Source organism: Mauremys reevesii, linkage group 2 (assembly GCF_016161935.1).
Source record: "Mauremys reevesii isolate NIE-2019 linkage group 2, ASM1616193v1, whole genome shotgun sequence".
NCBI classification, from domain to species: domain Eukaryota; kingdom Metazoa; phylum Chordata; order Testudines; family Geoemydidae; genus Mauremys; species Mauremys reevesii.
This window is the reverse complement of record NC_052624.1, coordinates 236,511,985-236,530,380: the sequence shown is the minus strand read 5'-3', so window position 1 is coordinate 236,530,380 and position 18,396 is coordinate 236,511,985. Positions and strand designations below refer to the sequence as shown.

General features: G+C 50.6%; 1 protein-coding gene across 1 annotated transcript in view; it reads left to right on the top strand.

Annotated features, from left to right (window-relative positions):
- TPD52 (tumor protein D52) overlaps positions 1-2,723 on the top strand; it is a 216,284-nt gene extending 213,561 nt beyond the window's left edge. Inside the window, exon 7 of the mRNA XM_039523247.1 lies at positions 2,428-2,723. Within this exon, the coding sequence (XP_039379181.1) occupies positions 2,428-2,581 (154 nt within the window). The 3' untranslated portion in view covers positions 2,582-2,723. The remainder of the gene's footprint in view (positions 1-2,427) is intronic.
- Positions 2,724-18,396: the final 15,673 nt, after the last annotated feature.

Here is an 18,396-nt window from a genome sequence, read left to right as displayed (position 1 = left end):
AGTATCATTATCAAAGTGTTCACTAATTTTGGGTGCCCAGCTTGGTAAAAGCAGGCCCTAGGTGACTCAAGTGTTGAGCAGCTCCCATTGACTTTTTAAAAAAGTAAAACAATAAAACACAAGTGTTTCTCTTCCTCTAGGCAGAATGTTCCATTATAGTAGGTATGGCGGGGTTGTTTTTTTTAAATAATTTAACAAAAAATTGCAAATGATACTAACTCTGTGGAGGATAGAATCAAACAAAAAGCTTCCTTCCTTGCCTAAGGCTTGGAAGTGAAGATATAAGGCATAGTTAAGGCAAAGATTTTGTCAGGGCTATTTTTAGTAAAAGTCTTGGACAGGTCATGGGCAATATCAAAAATTCATGGAAGCTGTGACTGGTCTGCGAATTTTGCTGCTGCAGTTCCATGTTTCCCCCACCACCATGGTGGCTGGTAGCTATGGGGTTCCCCCTCTGCCCACAGCGGCTGCGAGCTGCAGGGTGACCATATTTCCCAAAGAGAAAACAGGACACCCCAGCCGCTTGCCTGAGGCGTCATTCCTCCCACCTGTGTGAGGCTGTCGCCTGTCGTTGGAACCCTGAGGAGGGCCCCCTCAGGAGTCTGTCATGTGTGGCTGGAACTTTGCAGAGGGCCCCCTGTTGCTTGTTGCTGCTGTCGCCTGTCGCTGGAACCCTGTCAGGACCCCACTGGCTGTCAGCTTCAGAGTCCTGCAGCCCCTGGGGCTGAAGCAGAGAATGTCACCACGGTCTCTGGAAGTCACTGACTCCGTGACATAAACGTAGCCTTAGCCATAGTTAAATAAATGCCAAGTAGCTTGAATAGCCAGTGTCATATATTTTTTGAACAGAGAGTAGCAGTGTCACCAATGACCTAGTGATGTGTTGTCTTCCCCTTTGATGATGTATAAGTCTTGCTGATAATGGTGTACATGACACCGCAGGTACAGTAAAACATTTTGGTAGAAGAACAAAACAGTTCTCAATAGTAACTCCATTCTAGCATAAGACCTAGTCTCTCAGTGGGGTCTAGCATGGATTGCTGTACCTGGGCAGAGTTCATTGAAGTTAATTGGAATCTGCATAGGTACAGATTAGGCCTTTATTATTGATTATCATTCACTGTACTTGACCCACAAAGGAAATGATGGACAGAATAGCTGTCTTTATTTTGTCCACCAATTAGGCCTACTTTCTGACATACCAATTTTGGTTTTCTAATTTCCACACTATCCTTGATTACCAGAAATAATCCTTAAATAGTCCTTAAATTATATCAGTAGGAATTTTTTGTTTAGACTAATTTAGTTTGTCTTCCTTTGATACCTTGGCCCATTAATATTTTTTGTTCTAAGTTTGACATCTTATGAACTTATTCACTTTTTATAAAGACAAGGTGGCTGAGGCAATATCTTTTACTGAACCAAATTTTGGTAAATTTGTAGGCCCAGTTATCAGAACAACCTTCACACATGATTAAGCTCATGTACGTAAGTATTTAGCAAGATTGGGCCCTAAAACAAAGAGAAAGAGAATTTACTAGCTTTCCCCTCTTTCCCACAGATCACACTGTCTCTAATTCACATCTAATGTTTTAAACATGTAGTTCAATAAAAGTAAAACATATTTATTTAAAAGATGCCTATTGTTCTTTAGCAAAATCACCTGTGTTCATTCCTTATCTGTATCAAGGTACTTTAAATAGCATATGTGTGCGTGTAATTACAGTGTAATAGGAAAGTTACCACAAATGTTCGTGTATTAGTTTCCATACAAGTTACCGTTAATCATTTTTTGAAATTAGGGACCAAGGTCCTAATCCAAAACCCACTGAAATCATTGGAAGTCTTTCCCTTGACTTCACTGGGTTTTGCATCAGGCTCTCAAGTGCCTTGCAAAATTTTAATTTTAAAAATGAATTTGTTTGAGTAGTTTGTTTTATTTTTTAAAAATCTTTCCAATCAAACTATTTTTTCTTGCAACTTTGTTACTTATAAATACAGTAAACTGTAAACTAATATTGGTGAGTGCAATGCTGTAATGCTGCTAACTTCATAAAGAATGAGGTGAATCATTACCTTGGCAAAAACCTTATCAACTCCCTTATCTTTTGCCAAAGAAGCTAGTATCGATTTGGAATTTAAACTAGTAATATACTACTTTGCACTTATGTCTTCCAGCCAAGGATTTCAAAGTGTTCTTGCAAATATGTAGGTAAATATTATCAATGTCATTTGACAGACAATAAAGTGAGACACGGAAGGGCTGAGTGATTTGTTCAAGATTACAAAGGCAATCCTGTGAGAGAGCTAGGAATGGAGGCTGGGGTGCATTACTGCCAGAGATTCTAGAATATATTCCATCCTAGAAGATGTAAGCATGTCTAGTGCTTAACAGAACTTATTTTGTTTGTTTTGTTTTTCCCCCAGAAAATATCAAAAAGGATCCAGAGTGCGTCTGAGACTGGTGGACCTTGAACTCACATCTAGATTCTTGGGAGCAAAAACAGATACAACTTTACTGGAGGCTGATGCAGTGCTGCTAGGGCTCCTGGAAAGCAGAGAAATAAGGCAAAAGGAGTAAAGTTATGTAAATAAATCAATAAACTGTAGATGTTTAACATTTCATTTGTACAACTTGCTTGTTCTCAGAAAGAAAATGCTAGGATTCTTCCCTCACGGTTGTGTAAATGGTAAGGTAAACTAAATAAAAGGCAACAATCACAGTATGTCTAGTCCTTAGTTATCTTTTACCTTCTCATCTCTCGGCTTAAAATTAAACATTCTCACTTCATACTAAATTCAGTGGTAAGAAGTTAACTGAGCTTCTTTAAATAATTTGGTAACCATGCTGTGTCTGACCTTTGTGTATTCTTGTCTGGAGCAGAACAGACATTCCAGAGTCTGTACTCCAATCCCAGAGGAAAATTGATCTAAAGTGCTATGCTTTGCCAGCAGAATTCCGTGGGGGAAGTGAATTGTTCCTTCCAGTAAAGGTGCTTAATTTAGAAATGTACGTATGGTTCCTGGATCAAAGGTCAGAAAGCAGAGCTCATTCTACAAATAATGGTCTTAATCTCTGTCATTGTGGGGTTCTCATTGGTATGATGATATGGCCCTTGCTGTTGCCCATGTCATAGTAGAGCATTGAGTGACTTGAACTTATTTGTTGCTTTGATTTGAGCTCTCATCTCAAATACATGTTGGTAAACACTGATTTTTTTTAATGGTGACCAGTCTAAATGCAAAAGCCTATTTTAATGTAGTGTTATGCCTCTGCCTTTCTAAACAAACTTAGAAAGGGCATGACAGTGTGTGTTTTAATGTGTAGTCTAGAGATTTCACACACTGTGCACATTTTGAGACTCTGCACTGCACTGTTCCAAGTGTCTTTGGCATATTTGAAATTGGAGTACCATTCTGCTGGGCTCTGGTGCCTCCAGGTTTGAATTGTATGTACTCAGTGGAGCTCAGAGTAGGTGAAATGTGCCATTTTATAGCAATGGGGCCCAGAAGAGAGGCCACCAAATCTGCAAGGTTATCCATAGAGCATCTTTAAAATGAATGAAGTGAGGAGAATGGTTAAGGTGGATATGACTTGCCAGGCTGCAGGGACAACCCAGGGAATCAAGAGCTGCATGTAGAAATCTAGCACACTATATATTGGCCAAGTGTATATTGTTCTAGACATCAGCGCTTGGTCCAGCAATTCCACTGTGGCGTAGAACAGAGTGTGCAAGTGTGAACTCCTTATGAAAGGCGGTCTCCCACTTCTCTCCTCAAGCAGCCACTCCTTTTAACCTTTTCTCTGGAAGTATGTGCAAGGAAAGGGAGAAGCAGAGATGAAGTTAAGCTCCAGTTCACCTGAGACAGGGTTGTAGTTCCCCAGAGGCTTGTCACACAATGGTTCCTAATTATTTTCCCTCCTGAAGCAAAGATTATATTCCCTTCACTTCCTCACTTCTCCCCCACCCTTAGCAAAACCGAGGTATTGGGGATCACACAGCCACCGGTGCCATTGTTCAAAATACATTTCAGTGCATGATCTGTCAAGAACAATGCTTTAAAAATCATGTACTTCTCTGCCACAGGATAGGAGTAGGAATCTTATGGGAAATGTACACGCTTTGTGAGGGGAATGGAGCATGTTTTAGCAGATCTGTTTGCAAACCAGTAAAGGGAGGTTGTTTCTCAAACGAGAAATGATCCAAGTCAATGAAGGAGAACAGGCCATGTGAGCTTGCTTGTTGCCTTAGTTTGCTCTTTCATCTCAGTGATCATAATTATGGGAATTTGAACATGGGAGATTAGCCTCCAGGTAAAGAATTATACTGCCACTGAGATAGAAAAAAGAGTGTTTTTAGAAACCAAAAGGCATCTTGGATACCCCCAAAAAATTGACTGATCAAAGTAATCCATCTAATTTACACTGTTATATCATTCTTGAAGAAATACGATTTGGGGTCAAAATGCATGATGCTAACTATTCCAGGGCACGCAGTTGTGAGATGAATTGTTGTGATACTGAGACTCTCACTACAGACACTGATTTTATCAAGACTTCTTTGGGGGAATGTTATGTTCTCGAAGTAGAAAAGAAATGGCTGTTTAAAGGCTGCAATGGCTACTAAACAAGGTTCTGATAAAACGGAAAACCAGTTTGTTCTCATGTGTGGAAGCTGAGACATTGCAAAATATGAGAAGGCTCCATTTTACCAGAACAAAATGAATTCCTGCAAACTAGTCTGGGCAAAGATTCTGGACCTGTATTGTGAATAACTTGATTGTGGGCCTATTCTACTGTACTTGCCACTTTTGCGTGTATACAATATACTCCTGTTTATCCAAAATTCTATTATCTGAATCTCCACAGTATCCAAATCTCTTCCTTGCATGCTTTCTATATTTCATGCTGGGGAACAAGGAAGGGAATTGGATAAGGTGGATAATAGAGCAGAGACCTTGGCCAGGACTGTGAAGTGGAAGACAAGCCCCAGCTGTGGGGGAGGCCACATGGCTGCTGATTGGCTCCAATAGCAGCACAGGGAGCCCTCTGCAGCTCCACTATCACAGCCCTGCTTATTCATTTCCATGACAGAGGTCTACATAGAGCTCCCTGCACTACTGCAGGGCAGGTGACACCCAATCCCTGCAGGTGCAAAGTGCTGGAAAGGCTGCAGTCCTGGTGGGACAGAGCAGAATCCTGTGATAAGTCAAGAGTTCTTTGAATAGTGTCCCTATAGGTGTTTCACTCTTGGTACACGTGTGCCCCAGGCACTCTCAATCAGAGAGTTTCATTAGCAGCCTCCGTTTGACCAGCATATGTAGCGTTGGTCTTTTCGTGCCGCCCCCCGCTCCCCAAGCTATATCAGGCTGCGCAGGTGAATTGCCCTCCCATTCCCCCCACCCCCAGTTCCTTTTCAATGGTCTTGGCCTGAGACAGAGCTAGTGTGTCTGCTTCTTGCCTACCTCAGTACTTTTGTATCAGAGGGGTAGCCGTGTTAGTCTGGATCTGTAAAAGCAGCAAAGAGTCCTGTGGCACCTTAGACTAACAGACGTATTGGAGCATGAGCTTTCGTGGGTGAATACCCACTTTGTCGGATGCATGAGTAGTTTTGGAGCTTCTCAGTTAGATAGTTCTCCCTGTGAGGAGCATGCCTGGTTCACATGGGTGCAAACATTGCCTTTTGTGTAAAGAAACCATCCCAATCAGTGATGGACAAACCAAGTGTGTTCACTGCCTGGGCAAATCACATGTGTGTTTGAAGTGCAACTTCTGTCTTGTCCTGAAATCAAGGGCTCAGAGGAACCAAGAAGTCAAACTTTGATTCTTCTTCGAGTGCTTGCTCATATCAATTCCAGTTAGGTGTGCGCATGCTGCGTGCACAATCGTCGGAAGATTTTTACCCTAGCAACACTCACTGGGTTGGCTGAGGCGTCCCCTGGAGTGGCGCCCTTATGGCACCGGATATATGCCCCGGCCGACCCAGCGCCCTCTCAGTTCCTTCTTACCGCCCGTGATGATTGTTGGAACTGTGGAGCACAGCTTAGCTGATCTCCACTCTCCTTAGCATTCACTTTAGTACCTGTTAATAGTTTCTGATTAGTTATTAATAGTTCTTCTTCGAGTGATTGCTTCTATGCATTCCAGTTAGGTGTGCGCGCCGTGCATGCACGGCTCTTCGGAAGATTTTTACCCTAGCAACTCCGGCGGGCCGGCTGGGCGCCCCCTGGAGTGGCGCCGCTATAGCGCAGGATATATACCCCAGCCAGCCCGTCCGCTCCTCAGTTCCTTCTTTCCGCCCGTGACGGCCGTTGGAACAGTGGAGCGCAGCTTAGCTGACCTCCACTTCCCTAGCTACTCGTAGTTTTCTCTCGTTCTGTTTATAGTTGTAGTTAACTCTGTTTGTTTGTAGAATAGTATAGTGTATTTAGTTTGCAGGGGTCGGGGTTTATCCCCTTCCCCTCACCCGGTGCCGGGTCCGATGCCCGGTCCACAGCGTTTTCTAATGCTCGGCCGGCCACAAGCCGCTGCCAACAAGGGATCTTCTCCTAAGTGCCTCGAGGGATCTTACCTCACAGATAGGTGCCGCATTTGTGAGGCCCTTAATCAGTGAACAAAGGGGAGCGTGGCTTTCGTTTTAAACAGCTCCTGAGGGAGGCAGCTCTTGCTCCTCCGCTCTCGGCGCCGAGCGCTAGTTAGTTTTCACGGCGCGCTCCCTCGGCACCGGATCGCCGGTACCGTCAAGGCCTCCTGGCACTACCGTCGCTACCGACGTACCCTCGGCATGGACCCCTCTCCTGGAGGATGAAGAGTTACTCCGGCCAGGCAAGAGCCGTCGAGTCCGGTGCTGGAAAGCTCCCCGGTTCGCACCGTGGTTGAGCTCGCCCGGAAGCTGCATCCGAGCCGCCTGCTCCGCAGCTGAGCGCTATGCTCAGTCGGATCGCCCGGCACCGATGTCTGCCGCGGCACCGACAATATCCACACCTTTCACTCCGGCCAGGCAAGAGCCGTCGAGTCCGGTGCTGGTAAGCTCTGTCTACCGGTACCGATCCCCGGTGCCGCATCGAGCGACGTCAGTTACAGACGGAGACTCTACCAAGAGCTTTTCAGCTCCTCCAGGGCCATCCAGCCACGCATCAGTGTCATCCCGTGCGGACACTTCATATGCGTAGCACTCTGTTTTCCGATGTGCCCTCAGGTCTCCTGGAAGACTCTGATCAGTGGTCATTCTGGACGCCTTGAGTGTACTCCCACACCAGAGGCGTACCGGGGACCCCATCTCGCTCCGTTCCCTCGGAGCTCCGGGTGCCAGAGGTGACAATTAGTCGTCCCCGTCCGACCGGTACAGAGCAACCCCCGGTTTGGCACCGGGCTCCCAGATCCCACCGGATCAGCGTTCGTCCAGGAGCTCGAACCCACACAGGACCCGCTTGTCCCTGGCCTTTCTTCTTCCTCCTCCCCAGATGAGGCGGGGGCAGGAACATACCCCTCCGGCCCTCCTCTAATCGAAATGCGACCAGCCCCTAAATCCAAAGAGGCTGGGCGTGTGGTCTTACTGGGCTGTAAGATGTACCCGGAGGGGGCCCTGCAACTTCATGTAGCGAACCAGCAAGCCCTGCTTATCCGCTACTGTGGGTGGCAGTGGGCAAATTTACAGAGTCGGTTCTTCGGAACTCCCGTCAAGAGTTCGATGCCCTCCTGCAGCAAAGGACGGAGCTGGAGAGAGCTTCCCTCCAGGCCTCGTTGGACGCAGCTGACTCCGCTGCCATGACTTTGGCCTCGGGTGTTGCCACGCGGCGCGTTTCATGGCTCCAGTTGTCGAGCCTTCCCTCGCAGCTGCGGCACGCTATACAGGTCTTGCCCTTCAATGGCACAGGCCTGTTCTCTGAAAACACTGGCCCTAGGCTGCAGAACCTAAAGGGCAGCAGGGTCACTTTGCTCTCTCTCTCTCGGCATGCACACGCCGGTGATTCAGCGCCGACGTTTCCGTCCCCAACCTCCGCTCTTTCCCTGCGCCTTGACAAAGTCAGGACTTGGCCAGCGGGCGTGGCTTACACGGGCGTGGCCATCAATCCGCACCCCAAAGGAGCCGGAATTATGGTCCTTCTAACCACCAATGGGGCAAAAGCCTACCCATCCTCGCCCCTCCTGGGGACCCCTCTCACGAGCGATTCCTCTGGCAAGAGGTATCGGATGCTCCTCTTCATCGGAGCTATACAGGAGGTACCTAAGGGTGAAACCTAATCCCCTAGGCGAAGGGAGGTCTCAGACCTACCCTAGACCTGCGGGAACTCAACAAGTCACGATGCAGAGTTCCGCATGGTACCCAGGGCGACCGTCATCCCATCCTGGGATCCCGGAGACTGGTACGCCGCCCTCGATATGAAGGGCGCGTGTTTTCACATCGCCATTTCTCTTCCACAAAAGAAGGTACCCTTGGTTTGGGGCCTACCATCGTTATTCCCAGTATACGGCCCTCCCGGTTGGCCTCTATACAGCCCAGGGGTGTTCAAAGTGCATGGCTGTAGTCGCCGCCTTTCTTCGCCACCGTCGCATACACGTTCTCTGTATCTAGACGAGTGGCTCATTCGAAGAACCACCGGGCCCAAAGTACCAGTCATGTGGGCATCGACACGAACCTATTCCTGTGTCTAGGCCTGATGATCAATAGTAAAATCCACTCTGATTCCCATTCAGGGAAGGGAATTCATTGGGGCCGTCCTGGACTCCAGACTCACCAGAGCCTGCTTACCTCAGCCTTGGTTTCAGGCGAGGGTAACAGTTGTATAAGGTCTATGGACCTTCCCGCCAACTTGGACTCGCACTTGCCTACGTTTCCTGAGTCATGTGGCTGTCTACACGTTTGCAACCAAACATGCCAGGCTTCGCCTCTGTTCACTTCAATCGTGGCTCACCTGGGTGTGCCACCCGGGCAGAGATGCCATACTCGTGGTCGGCTCGTTCCCCCCGAGCAGCCTAGGCTCCCTCCACCGGGAGTCGGTGTCCTCCCCGGTGTATCCGGGGATGCTGTTTCATTCACCCCTCGGGGTCCCTCATGACAGACAGCCCATCTCTTGGCTGGGTGCGCCCCTGGCGTAGTTTCGCACTCACGGCCTTCGGTCAGCGCAAGAGCTGGCCTTACACATTAATGTCCGAGAGCTGAGAGCAGTCTGCCTTGTGTACCAGGCGATTCAGCGGGTGGATCGCTTCAGCAGATCCTTCCTGTCTCACAAGTGGTGGTTTCCTCCCGTCTTTATCTATTCCGTTTTCCAGAAGTGGGTCTTTCCCCGCATAGCCCTCCTCGCTCTTGCGAGAACGGAAAGAGAGAGAGAAATTCTCCTCGTTCCAAGGCCTCCCCCCAGGCTCGATCTTGGAGGATTTTCCTGAGGCCGTGGATCAGCCATCTACCGTACGCTTTCCACTGTCCCCGCTGGTTCACAAGGTCCTGCTCAAACTCTGCAGGGACAGAGCGCCCCTGATCGGGATCGCTCCAGTGTAACCTGGGCAGCACTGGCACACCATGTTGCTACACCTGTCGGTAGCAACCCTCTTGGCACAGACCCCATGACATGGAATCACGGCAACCTTCACCACCCGCTCTTGTAATCCCTGCACCTCACAGCAGGACTCCTGCGTGGCTAAACCGATCCGAGCTACGTTGTTCGACCTCGGTTCTACGGGATTCTCCGGGGTGGTATAAAATCATCCATTCGGTTGAAGTATCTGGCCGAGTGGAAGCGTTTCTCATGCTGCTCTGAAACGCGCAAGGTTTCTCCCGCCGAGATCCCGCTCCATTCCATCTGGTTCCTCAGGGCTTGGAGCGTTTATGCACCCCCCCCCCCAGTGGGGCCCCGCCATAAACCTGGCTCTTCAATCTGGTTCTAACCAGTTTTATGACTGCCCTATTCGAGCCAATGTCTACATGCTCATTGACATAACTGTCCTGCAAGACAGTTTCCTGTAGCCTTTCCTGCGGCCACACGAGTCTCCGAGCTTCAGACTCTCACAATAGGCCCAAGGTATACTGTGTTCCTCACGGACAAGGGCAGTTATTACCACGTCCGACCTGCCTCCCTAAGGAGGTGTCGGCCTTTTATATCTACCAGGGTATCTTCCTTCCGATCTTCTTTCCAAAGCCACTCTCTTTGCAAGGAGAGCAACGGTTGCCCTCCTTCGACATCTGTAGGGCGTCCGCAATCTATATCTAGCGGACAGAGCCCTCTCGTAACGCCCCCAAAACCTTCATCGTACCGGCATACCGGACGAAGGGCATACCTGTCTCCTCCTAGAGGATTTCATCTTCAATGACGTTGTGCATCTGCACCTCTTCTGTTTTGGCCCATGTTCCATAGAGCCACATTGCTGCACATTCCGCCAGGGCTCACGCTTCTCAGCTGCCTTCCTGGCTCGCATTCCCTTTCGGGGGATGTGTTGTACACCTATCTGGTCCTCGGTCCACACCTTTGCTTCATTGGTCCCAGAGTCCAGAGCTGTTGCAGCCTCTGGCTTAGCGGTTGCGTTCTGCAACATCTAACTCCAACCCCACCGCCTATGTAAGGCTTGGGAATCACCTAACTGGAATGCATAGGAGCAATCACTCGAAGAAGAAAAGACGGTTACTCACCGTAGTAACTGTTGTTCTTCGAGATGTGTTGCTCCTATCCATTCCAGACCCGCCCTCCTTCCCCACTGTCGGAGTAGCCGGCAAGAAGGAACTGAGGAGCGGACGGGCTGGCTGGGGTATATATCCTGCGCTATAGCGGCGCCACTCCAGGGGGCGCCCAGCCGGCCCGCCGGAGTTGCTAGGGTAAAAATCTTCCGAAGAGCCGTGCACGCGCGGCGCGCACACCTAACTGGAATGGATAGGAGCAACACATCTCGAAGAACAACAGTTACTACGGTGAGTAACCATCTTTTATGAATTATTTAGTATAGTTAGTTTAATTAATCAGGAGGAACAGGGTCTTCTCCCTTCTCCCCTATCCCAGTACCCAGGCTTCAAACCCTGCTCGGCTTGCCAGAGGCTGATGCCAACAGAAGACCCCCCACGACTCTTGCCTAAGGTGTCTGGGGGAATCCCACCAAGCAGACAAGTGCTGCATTTGCAAAGCCTTCAAGCTGAGGACCAGGAAGGAGCGGGACTTTAGACTGAAGCAGCTCCTTATAGAGACGGCACTTAGCCCAGTCCCTTCCTCTGCGTGCCAAGACTCGGCATCGTTGTCCTCAGTGCAGAGTGTCCCTGTGGCACTGACTGGTCCAGCACCGTGTTCGGACCCTACCAAAGACTTGCGGCACCAGATCTCCCCGGCACCTCCACCACCCCGCGCAGCTCTCTATCTTTGAGCAAGAAGAAGCAGGCCAAGCAGGTGCAGGCCACTTCTTGTTTGTCGGTGCGGCAGCTGCCGACGCTTCCCGCACCGCAGTTGGAGCCATGTCCATTGCCGGAGCACATAGGACAAATATTGGCTCTTGCACCATCGACTCCGGCACCGCAAGGGCGGTCGAGTCCGGTGCACATAAGCTCCCCGGTGCACACTGCGGTCGAACTGAGACTACCATCCACACCGGAAACCTTTTCAATGGCACGGGACTTGATCACACTCACAGAGCTGACTCCTCTGCAGCCGGCAGCACCTCCGGCACAGACAGGGCTGTCAAAGTGAAAGCCATCCCTCATGCAACCACCATCGCTGAGTGAAGAAGGACGACACTGGTCCCAGTCCCAATTTTCTTCCCGGCACCCATCACGGTGTCGCTCGCAGTCCCGGCACCGTTCTCGCTTGGTGCTGGTTGTACTCGCGACCCCACTCCAGCTCACAGAGATCCGAATTGCGTTACAGCCGGTACCGATCGGAATCCCGGCACCGCTCCCAGTACCAGTCAGAACGGCGCTTGACCTGGTGCCGAAGCCCGATGCCTAGCTCACCGAAGGTCACCATCGAGATCCAGATCAGGCTCCTGGTAGCAATACGACTGCAGGCACCGATCGACGTCTCGGTACTGCTCTGCATCACGGCACCGGTCCCCAGCACCACGGCACTGTACAGCACCGGGGTACTCTGCACCAGCGCATACAGCACCACCTTGGCTGCCTCTGCGTTGTTGCGCTCAGAAGGTGGCTACCACCCCAAGGACCAGGGTGAGGGCGGTACAGGCCAGTGGCTAGAAGAAGGCCAGGACCCGGGCCACGAACCCCCACAATTGTCTTTTTGGACCCCCTGGGCATACCTTTGGAGCCCTGAGTACCGGAGGACACGCCCTCCCCTCCCCCCCCGGAGGCTCTGAGGCGACTGCTCCAGCGCCAGTGCAGGCCCACGCTCCTAGCATGAGGGACCTTGAGCAACAAGATCCTCCATAAGAGGGCCTCACGCAGGATCCCTTAATCCCAGGGGTATCTTCCTCGTCCTCGCCTGATGAGGCAGTGGCGGGGACTGCGGTTTCAGGCCCTCCTCCTATGGACCTCCACGCCCACCAGGAAATGCACCGCAGAGTGGCGCGCAATATGAACCTCCAGGTAGAGGAGGTGGTGGAGGTAGAGGACCCTGTGGTGGACATTCTGCGGAGGCACCGTCCAGAGTTGCCCTCCCCGTCATACGAACCATTCAGGCCAATGCCAAGACAATCTAGTAATTGCCAGCCTCTGTTCCACCTACAGCCAAGGGGGTGGAAAGGAAGTACTTTGTCCCTTCAAAGGACTATGAGTACCTCTATATGCACCCCCAACCGTGCTCCCTTGTCGTGGCTTCGGTCAACGAGAAGGAGTGGCACTGTCAGCAGACCCCAGCACCTAAATCAAAAGACGCTAGATGCCTAGACTTGTTTGGGCGCAAGGTGTACTCGGCCGGAGGCTTGCAGCTCAGGGTGGCTAACCAGCAGGCACTCCTGAGCCGATATGACTATAATTCATGGCACTCTGTGGAGAAATTCAAGGAGTTGGTTCCACAGGAGTCCAGAGAGGAATTTGGGACTATAGTAGAGGAAGGCAAGAAGGTGGCCAGAACCTCCCTACAAGTCTCTCTGGATGCGGCAGACCCGGCAGCTAGGACCCTGACCTCGGGCATAGACATGTACCGCATCTTGTGGCTGCAGGTCTCTGGCTTACCACCAGAGTTGCAGCAGACCCTCCAGGACCTGCCCTTTGATGGCCAGGGCCTATTCTCCGAGAAGACAAACTCAAGGCTGCAGAGTCTGAAGGACTCAAGAATTATCATGCGCTCTCTGGGAATGCATATCCCAGTAACATAGAGAAGGCCCTTCAGACCACAGCCTCAGAGGTCATACACTCTCCCTTGGCCAAGACAGGACTTCTTTAGAAGACACGGACGAGGTGGTAAAAGGAAACAAACAGGACACCAAGCCAGCCAAGGCCAGGGCCCTCCCAAGCCATCAGCAAGGCCTAAGCAGAACTTTCGAAGGTGTGCCCGAGGGCGGAACACCAGTCTCCATTCAGGATCCTTCCCCATCTTTCCAAAATCGTCTCTCCCATTTCCTCCGTGCATGGTCCTACATAACATCGGACTGTTGGGTCCTACGCACGGTGGAAAGGGGATACTCCCTCCAATTTGCCTTCCCTGTCCCTCTTCAGGGACCCTTCTCACGAGCACCTCCTTCTACAGGAGGTCCAATCACTCCTGGCTTTGGGAGTGATATAGGAGGTTCCAGGAGAGTCAAGGGGCAAGGGCTTTTATTCCTGCTACTTCCTAATCCCCAAGGCCAAGGAAGGGCTTCGGCCCATCCTGGACCTACGCAGATTCAACAAATTTATGGTAAAGTTGAAGTTCCGCATGGTCTCACTAGGGACCATTATTCCTTCCCTAGATCCTGGAGACTGGTACACCGCCCTCAACATGAAGGACGCGTACTTCCACATTGCGATCTACCCAGTGCACAGACACTTCCTTTGCTTTGTGGTCAGTCAACAGCAGTTCAATTCACTGTCCTTCCTTTTGGCCTACCCACGGCCCCCATGGTATTTACCAAATGTATGGCTGTGGTGGCGGCCTCCCTTTGTCGACAACGGGTCCAAGTGTTCCCATATCTCGACGACTGGCTTATTCGGGGTCGCGCCAGGGATCAGGTGCAGTCTCATGTTCAGCTCACCATGAACATGTTCAGTCAGCTGGGCCTCCTGTTTAATGTTGCAAAATCCACTCTGGTACCAACCCAGAGGATAGAATTCATAAGAGCAGTATTAGACTCAGGCCTAGCCGGGGTAATTCTGCTGGAATCACGCTTCCAATCCCTGTTGAACATCATCCACATCCTGCAAAGCTTCCCAACCTCGACCGTGAAAACATGCCTATGCCTCCTGGGACACATGGCCTCTTGCACGTTTGTGACCAGGCACGCCAGGTTGCGACTACGTCCACTCCAAGCCTGGCTATCAGCAGTATACCGCCCAAGTCGGGACAGCTTGAGCACGGTGGTTACCATCCCACCAGACGTATTAGCCTCTCTAGGCTGGTGGCTGGACCCCATATCAGTGTGCGAAGGGGTACCATTTCACACCCTGCAGCCCCCCGTGTCCCTAGTCACAGATGCGTCATCCCTGGGATGGGGATCCCATCTCGGGAACCTCCGTACACAGGGGCTATGGTCGGCAGGAGAATTATCCCTGCACATCAACGTACGGGAACTCAGAGCAGCACGCCTGGCGTGTCAAGCATTCTGAGAGCTCATTCAAGGCCGTTGTGTTGCAGTCCTCACAGACAACACTACGGCCATGTTTTACATCAACAAGGAATGGGGACCCAGTCGTCCCCCCTCTGTCAGGAGGCCACTCGTCTGTGGGAATTCTGCATAGCCCACTCAATCCATCTGGTGGTGTCGTTTCTCCCAGGGATCCAGAACACCTTAGCGGACCACCTCAGCAGATCATTGCAGGCTCACGAGTGGTCAGTTCGCCCGGACGTCATCCGCTCTGTCTTCCTGAAGTGGGGCTTTCCCTTGATAGACCTATTCGCCAATTGCGAGAATCGGAAATGCCAGGTGTTCTGCTCTCTCCAAGGACACTCTCCGGGTTCCCTTTCGGACACCTTCCTAATTCAGTGGAAGGATCACCTGTGCTATGCCTTTCCTCCATTCCTGCTAGTCCACAGGGTCCTAATCAAGCTGTGCAGGGACAGAGCCCATCTGATTCTGGTTGCCCCGGCGTGGCCCAGACAGCCCTGGTATATCACTCTCCTAGAGCTGTCGGTGGACACCCAGATTCCACTCCCACTGTGGCCAGACCTGATCACTCAGGATCATGGTCGACTCTGTCATCCCGACCTGCAATCTCTCCACCTCACAGCATGGATGCTGCATGGCTAAATCAGTCTGAGCAGTGCTGTTCTCACTCGGTCCAGCAGATCCTTTTGGGTAGCAGGAATCCTTCAACCAGGTCCACATACTTAGCCAAGTGGAAGCGTTTTTCCTGCTGGTGTGCCGGGAATCATACGACCCCCCACCTTCAGGTGTCAGTACCTGTCATCTTGGACTACCTTCTGTCCTTAAAGCAGCAGGGCTTGGCAATATCTTCCATCAGGGTGCACCTGGCAGCTATTTCGGCTTTCCACCCGGGCAAAAACGGGCGCTCGGTCTTCTCCTATCCCATGCTCAGCAGATTTCTCAAGGGGTTGGAGTGCCTGTTCCCACGAATTCGACAACTGGTCCCTACGTGGGATCTTAACCTGGTCGTATCCAGACTCATGGGTGCCCTGTTCGAGCCGATGGCCACCTGTTCACTCCTGTACCTTTCTTGGAAGAAAGCCTTCCTTGTAGCTATCACCTTGGCGAGGTGTGTGTCTGAGCTCCAGGCACTCACATTGGAACTACCATATACAGTGTTCCACAAGGATAAGGTACAGCTATGACCCCACCCGGCCTTCCTCCCTAAGAGGGTGTCTGCCTTCCATGTCAACCAGGACATATTCCTCCCTGTCTTCTACCCGAGGCCGCATGCCTCTCGACTGGAACAACAGCTGCATTCCCTAGATGTTTACAGGGCCCTGGCCTTCTACATCTAGCAAACAAAACCCTTCAAGAAAATGTCACAGCTGTTTGTTGCTGTGGCAGAGCGGATGAAGGGCCTTCTGGTCTCCTCCCAGCGCATCTCGTCCTGGATCACATCGTGCATCCGTGTGTGCTATGACTTGGCTGGTGTCCCATCTATGCACCTTACTGCCCATTACATGCGGGCTCAGGCTTCATCCTCTGTTTTCCTGGCGTATATGCCCATTCACGAGATATGTAGGGCAGCGACTTGGTCATTGGTGCATACCTTTACCGCCCACTATGCGATAGTGCAGCAGTCCAGGGGTGATGCTGCATTTGGTTCAGCGGTCCTTCACTCTGTGACATCTCACTCCGACCCCACCGCCTAGGTAAGGTTTTGGAGTCACCTAATTGGAATCAATATGAGCAAGCACACGAAGAAGAAAAGACGGTTATTCACCTTTGTAACTGTTGTTCTTCGAGATGTGTTGCTCATATCCATTCCAAACCTGCCCTCCTTCCCCTCTGTCGGAGTAGCCAGCAAGAAGGAACTGAGTGGGCGCTGGGTTGGCCGGGGTGCATATCCGGCGCCATAAGGGTGCCACTCCAGGGGGCGCCTCAGCCGACCCACCAAGTGTTGCTAGGGTAAAAATCTTCCGACGATTGTGCACACAGCGCGCGCACACCTAATTGGAATCAATATGAGCAACACATCTTGAAAAACAACAGTTACAAAGGTGAGTAACCGTCTTTTTCTTATGATGGTGCATCCACTCCGCCCCACTTCAGAACCAGGTCAGGACCTCCCAGATGTCAGTCTCCAGAAGTTTCTAGCACCCCTTCCCCCTCAGTGCAACATTCTCCTAGGAAAGAGAAACCCTCAGAGCCCTCTAAGAAGCCGCTAAGAAGAAGAGATATAGTTCCCCTCCCATGGATTCCCCCTCAGAAAGACCTCTGTCTGCAGCCAGATCTACGGCCTCTGAGATGTCTTCCTCGAGGCTCATTACTATAAGAGGGAAAGGCTCCTCTGGTACAGGGGATGTGGGAAAATGCCATGGTTCGAAGACTAAACAGGATTCCAGAAAGATGCTGGTACCATTGGCTGGGGACTGTACCAAACATAGAGGATTGGTACCATTGACTTGAACTCTACTCTCAGTGCCCTTACCAAGTTGCAGTACAGTATAAGCCTTCAACCTCATTGGCACCACCCTTGAAGTGTCTTAAGGCTTTGGTTCCATCAGATAAGAACAAACACTTGATATCACAACCCCACTTGATACCGCAACAGTTATCGGTACCATAAGACTTCAGATACCAGAGAGACTTGGCAGTCATTGCCGAAACAGAGTCTCCATTGTTAACAGGTATCAAGAATCTCTTGGTCTCTGGCTCCCTTTACATCCCTGGTACTATTGCCCCCCTATTCTCTGGGAACTCCTCCTTTAGAAGAAGAAGAGCATGACAAGGACGATGACCTTCCCTCTGCTTCTTCCATTTCAGTGTAGTATTTGCCAGTACACCCTTACGCTAACCTCTTCTCCCAAAGGGGCAGGGAAGATGCTCCAGCACCTCATCATTCCTGGTAGGAGCAACTCTGCATGCTGCCTCCTTCCCTGTGTTGGCCTCAACAGCCATATTGGGGTCTCTGGGTAGCCTACTGGCGACGGTTCTCTAAGTTCCTGCCCCTGTCCTATCAGGATGATAGGGAGACCCAAGCTTTTCCTCTCCAGCAGTATGAGGAAACATTTGATGAGCAAGAGTCCAGTGCAGACACCTCAAACCACCATCTCATCCTCTTCACCAGATGAGGCCCTGATGCCTCCCCATCCAGCTGATGATTTTTGCCAAGTCCAGAGCCTTGTTAAGCAGGTGGCAGACTCTCTGCAGATACCCCTTGAGGAGGTCAGAGAAACTCAATGCAAGCTGTTGGGCATTCTGTGCTCTGCAACACCATCTATACTTGCCCTCCCAATTAATGAAGCTCTACTGGAACTCTCTAGAACCATCTGGCAAACCCTAGCTACAGTGACAACTACTTGTAAGAGAGATGACAAAAATATTTTCTTTCCAAGGACTCTGAATTCCTCTTCTCCCACCGACCTCCCAATTCTTTGGTTGTCAATTCAGTGAATGAGTGGGGCAAACAACACTGCTATAAATCCAAATTATATGACAGAGACCAAAAGCGTCTGGATCTCCTGGGAAGGAAGGCCTACTCATTGCTATGCCGCAATTCCATATTACAATTTATCAAGCCTTGATGGCCAAGTACAGCTTTACCAACTACAGCCTTTCATACTATTGTTGAGGAGTTCTCTCTGTTTGCTCATCCCATAACCATGAGATTTATGAAAGTCTTGGGGAATCTCCTTCCCCAGATAAAGGTTCCTACTCCTGCTTGGGACCTAACCTTGGTT